The sequence below is a fragment of the Nematolebias whitei genome, chromosome 1 (genome assembly GCF_014905685.2).
Source record: "Nematolebias whitei isolate Nwh7 chromosome 1, NemWhi1, whole genome shotgun sequence".
In the NCBI taxonomy this organism is placed as follows: Eukaryota; Metazoa; Chordata; class Actinopteri; order Cyprinodontiformes; family Rivulidae; genus Nematolebias; species Nematolebias whitei.
This window is the reverse complement of record NC_056498.1, coordinates 44,538,340-44,543,826: the sequence shown is the minus strand read 5'-3', so window position 1 is coordinate 44,543,826 and position 5,487 is coordinate 44,538,340. Positions and strand designations below refer to the sequence as shown.

General features: G+C 45.3%; 1 protein-coding gene across 1 annotated transcript in view; it reads right to left on the bottom strand.

Annotated features, from left to right (window-relative positions):
* Positions 1-1,007: 1,007 nt before the first annotated feature.
* LOC119420550 (adhesion G protein-coupled receptor A3) overlaps positions 1,008-5,487 on the bottom strand; it is a 75,136-nt gene continuing 70,656 nt past the window's right edge. Inside the window, exon 10 of the mRNA XM_037687998.1 lies at positions 1,008-1,139. Within this exon, the coding sequence (XP_037543926.1) occupies positions 1,008-1,139 (132 nt within the window). The remainder of the gene's footprint in view (positions 1,140-5,487) is intronic.

The window sequence follows — 5,487 nt, the reverse complement described above, 5'->3', positions numbered from 1 at the left end:
GCCCACCACTGATCTGTGGCCGAAGAGCCCAAAACAAGCATGAAGGCAAAAAAGCAAGGAATGAAATGTTCCAGAAGGCTCTGTCTGCTGCTCCGGGTGCTGAGGTGACGCTAATGACTGCAGCGGTCACTCTGTTGTTCTGACTTTGTCTGGAATTCAACAGCTTCTGTTTATTTAAGCTGTTTTAGCTGTTCCTACTTCAAAACATTCAGCTCATTCAGGAGATGGGAGCTGTGGCATTTAGTTTTTGTAACTTTGATGTTTTTCTTCAGCTGCTCCTGAATGTTGGGATGATCACAGGAAGTGAAGTCGCCAAAGGAAGGCTGGGCTCGTACCTGCAGCCTCAGGACCGTGACACTGCCCACCCCCCCCACACCCCCACGCAGCTGTTAACGGTTTTATTCTAACTTTTTACTTTTAAAATCCTCTCCCTTTATTTACAAACATTTCTTTAGAAAAACATGAAACCTGCTTCAGCTAATGACTCGTTCTCTCTTCTTATGCTAATTGTAACTTTTAGCTACCATTCTGCTAATTTTAGCTTTTAGTTAGCTTTTTGCAACTTTAAGGTTTTTGCCAGCTTTTCCCCACTTTTAGCTGAAAGCTGACCTTCAAATTCTTTAAACTTTTAACTAACATTCTGCTATGTTTAGCTTCTAACATAACCTGCTGATACTTTTAGCTTTTATTTAGCCTTTGGCTACTTTAAACTTTCAGTTGGTCCATTCAGTTAGTTAGCCATTTGCTTCTTTTAAAATTTAGCTTGTCTTTTGCCACTTTTGGCTTTTAACCAGTCTTTAGCTACTTTTAGCATCTAACACTTGGATACTTTAAACTTTTGCTGCTTTAGAGTTTACCTACTTAGCATTTAGCTAGCGTTTAGCTTTTCCAGTGGCCATGTGGCTGCTTTTGGCTCTTCCGTGTCCACGCTGCAGTTTCTCTGGTTTTGAACGACAGCAGGCAGAGGAGGGTAAAGACCATCAGAACAATCGTTTGGATGTTTTCTCTTACCTGTGGTGCACGATGTAGGTGATGATGGAGGCGAAGAGGCAGAGCAGCATGACAGCCGTGCAGGCGTACACGACCGGGTGCAGAAACTCCCCGGGGTAGGGGGGGAACGACAGCACCTTCTTCAGATCCTGAGGCCCAGAGAGAGAAGAGGCGGTCAGACAAAAGGTGCACAGAGCTCACAGCCACACCGACAACTGAATGCAGGAAGTGTGTCTCAGTCAGAACGAGCTGCAGACTGAGTGAACCCCACATTTCAGGGACTGAGCTGTTGAGCAGAGGAACTGAATTCAACAATGACTTAAGCTTCAAGTCTGCCAGAATAAACCATCAAACCCTGAAAGAGATAAAAGAACCGAAGAAAGAGAATTAATTGAATTTTCAGTTCCTAAAACACATTTTGCTAACAAGGCACATTATCAGTGTGAGCTGCTGGTTTTATCTGCTGCAGCGTTCTGTGGCAGCTGAAGGTGAACTCTCAGTTCTACTTCTATTACTCCATGTGTGATGGTTCCTGCCGGCCTTGGATCTGCTCAGGACATGGAGAGCAGGAGTGATGTCACACTTTGGCTCCTTCACGGTGATGTTGCTAAATAAAGAGCACCTTATCTCCATACTCCCTCCAGCTCGGCGTAACTTTGTGTGTGTGAGAGCGATCCACGCAGCCTGTCGGGCTTCATCACTGTCTGGGAGCAGAGCCCGCTGGGCCTTGTTCATCTGCAGGCTGCTGAGCCTGTCTGGACCTGTGGGGGGTCGAGACCTGAACGTGAGCATGTAGAAGGTTGTAAGTCGCAGCGTGGTGGAGGACAGGACACTGTGGAGGTGGACAGCCACAAGCTCAAACCCTCTGACAGTATAAATGGAAGATTTGAATGTTGTTCTGCGTTACCCAACGTTAACATTCTTCAGATGATCGGAGCTCAAAGACAGATCCAAACTGTTGGCTTTACTTCTGTTTCCTGCTCCATCAGGTTGGGTGGTGCTGCTCGTGTCCAACAGTCTTTCAATCAGTCCAGAGGGTCTCAGCTGGACTGAGACCTGAGACTGGACCAGTCCAGAACATTTAACTGGTTCTCCTTAAACCAGCAGTGTGGTCTTCAATGGCGTTTAGGGTTCCTGCTGGAAGGTGGACCTCCGTCCCATTCTCAGGCCTTTGGAAGACTCCGACATGCTCCTCAAGAACTTCTCTGTATGTTGCTCCGAACATCTTTCCTTCACCTGTGAGCAGTTTGAAAACAGCCCACAGCATGATGCTGCCCCCGCCATGCTTCACTGTTGTTCTCAGCACAACGAGAGGCTGAAGCAGACACTGGTTTAATCTCATCTGGCCACATCTCGGTGTCTTTGCCCTCTTCCATGAAGTTGAGCAGCTTCTACTCACGCACACATTTTACTTTTGCAAAACGCTACACTCTCAAAATAGGTTTGACAAATTTGGCAAAGTCCATTTTGTTTCTAGAGCTCACTGAAGCAACCAAGTCAAATAAAGTACCTTATATTGTTAGTCAAACCAAAAGTTAAAACAGCAATAAAATAAGAGAAACATTAATAAATAAAATATAAACCATCATCTACCGTCTCTCATGCTCTGCTCCAATCAAACACCAAAGAAGAAAAATTAATCTGAAGCATGGGTTCAAAAAGTCAGCCATTATAATAAATATCACATAATTCCCACTCCGTGTCGTCCAGACTGCTGGTTTTTGTTTGATCTGGTATCAAAACATAAAGATAAACTCTCTAAGCCCTCGATTGCGTCATAAAACCCTTCTGGAGCAGACTGGTTCCAGACCATTAGGAATATTCTCTTCCTTGACATAAGGCTTTGCTTCGCTGGTGTCTAGGAACCACTTTGTCTCCATCTGCAACAGTTTCCACATTTAAACCGTCTCCATATGGATGAGGGTTTCAGAAACCATCTCTGTCCTCCTCGTGCACGTTCGCTCTGGAACAACCTTCTGGCCTGTAGCACAGACCTTTACTGTCGTTGCACCCGAGTACAACAAACTTTGGGTTTGCTTCCAGAGCAAAAGTAAAAACAGTGAAATATAAAAGTAAACTGTATAAAAGGTAATAGTTACAGATTTGAAACACTCCAGTTGAGCAACACAAGCAGATTGATATTCCACCAGATGTCCCTTATTGCACTGATTCAGTTTTTATTACACTTTTTGTTTAGTTCAGTAACGGCTGACGGATAAAAACTCTTTTTAAATCTGTTTGTTCTCGTCTTGATTGATCTGAATCTTTTCCCTGATGGTAACAGGTCAAACATGTCCAGGGTGACGTTTGACCTGTAACATGTTGTAGACTTCCCCTGTGCAGCAGATCTTCCAGTGAGAGAAGAGGGCAGTGTTGATAATGCTCTGGAGCACTTTCCTCTGAGCCACTGTGCAGCTAAGATACCACACAGTGATGCAGTATGTTAAGATGCTCTCTGTGGAGCATCTGTAGAAAGACACCAGCAGTCTCTGAGTGATGTTGTTCCTCCTGAGAACTCTCAGGAAGTCCAGTCTCTGCTGGGCCTTTTTCCAGCAACTCGGTGGTGTTCACGCTGCAGGTCAGATTCCCCCCAATATGGACTCCCAGGAAACAATAGTCAGCTACTCCCGCCACACTGTCTCTGCTCATAATCAGGGGTGGGACTGCCATTTTCCTTTTCCTGAAGTCGATGATCAGCTCCTTAGTGTTTGGGGTGTTGAGGAGCAGATTGTTCCCCCTGCATCAACCAGTCAGGTGTTCCACCTCGTCCCTGTAGGCAGACTCATCCCCCCCCCCCCCCCCCCACTGATGAGCCCCACCACCGTGGTGTCGTCTGCAAATTTGACCATGGTGTTGCTATGGTGAGCAGGTGCAGTCATGTGTGTAGACTGCATAGAGCAGGGGGCTCAGCACACAGCCCTGGGGGACTCCGGTGCTGAGGCTGAGAGCCATGGATGTGTGATGGCCCACTCGAACCCTCTGACTGAGGTCAGACAAGAAACTATGTGTGCAGGTGGAGTGTGGAAGCTCCTCCAGTTTTTCCATGTTTGTTGGGGGGGGATGGTGTCGAAAGCTTCATCTTGATGTGATCTGAGAGTCGTGGCGTTGTGGGATCTGGGGTGGGGTCAGCCTTGAGGGGTATGTCTCTTCTTGCTGATGTGTAGGACATGGTGATGTGGCTGGAGAGCATCACAGGGGTGCAGAAATGGCTGGAAAAAGAGCGTAGCAGCATCATGGTTGCCTTCAAACTAGAGGAGGTTTTCCAGATGTTCCCACCATCTCATCGGTCATGTAGGTCATGGAGAGTGGGCCCGTCATTCAATGTGAAGGGGCCCCAAGGGGCATTTCACCATTCTCGTGGCCTGATACTGTCCATTAGTTTGAAAATCAAGCGATTTTAGTGCACATGCTGGCTTAATTCGTTACATCATTCATGCTGACAGATGATTTGAAACACATTTAGATGAAGTATTATGCAAATAGGAGGCTGATTAAAAGCCTGAAAGCCCCACTAAGAGCAAAATGTGTTACTTCCTGCTGAACAAAGACAGAGTATCACCCCCAGTCCAGCTGCTCGAAGTGAAGCTCCACTTCAGGTCAAAGAGCTTTACAACCAGTAAAGGTTAGTCTGAACCTTTGACAGAATGTTTTCAGACATTTATACCTAGCGATTGATTTAAATCAATAATTATGTGTGTTCGAAAGGTAAAACCCATACGTTTTAATGCATGCTGGTTATTTTCAAACCAACTGGAGCTGAAATAATGTTGATTAGTTGATTATAATCATTTTAATACTCATTAAATTCTAATTAAATGTTAGAATTCATCATTAAGGCTCATTTTTTGGTTGATATCACACAAGAAACACGCGTCAGACGACTTCCTTGTTTTCTGATCCCGATTTATTTGTTGGAAATCAGAGCAGAAAATGTGCGCGGTTGTAAAAGGACACACGATCACTGGACCTTTTGTTTTTCCTCTACTTTGCTTCTTCCTGGATAAAAATACATTCTGAGGAAAAGCAGAGCAGTTGTGACTTTACCACTAGATGTCAACAAATCTTACACATTTCTTTCTGAATGAAAACTGGTAGAAAATGTTTTTAAATGTGCGCAATAAGATTTGAGCAGAACTACAAAGAAATGCACAAATTTCACACAAATATTAAGAAAAAAATCTGTTGGAGCAAAGTTTAACAGTGAGACTAACCTGCATGAGTAAAGGTTGAAGGAAAAGAAATAACAGTTAACCCGGAACACTGGTGACCTTTGACCTCAGGCAGGAGCGTTAGAGTCCCCATGGAAACTAAACCTTTTGGACTAAACCCTGTCAGACAGATGGACACAGACGTGGACGGAGTTGGACACAGACGTGGACGGAGTTGGACACAGATGTGGACGGAGTTGAACACAGACGTGGACGGAGTTGGACACAGACGTGGACGGAGTTGGACACAGACGTGGACGGAGTTGGACACAGACGTGGACGGAGTTGG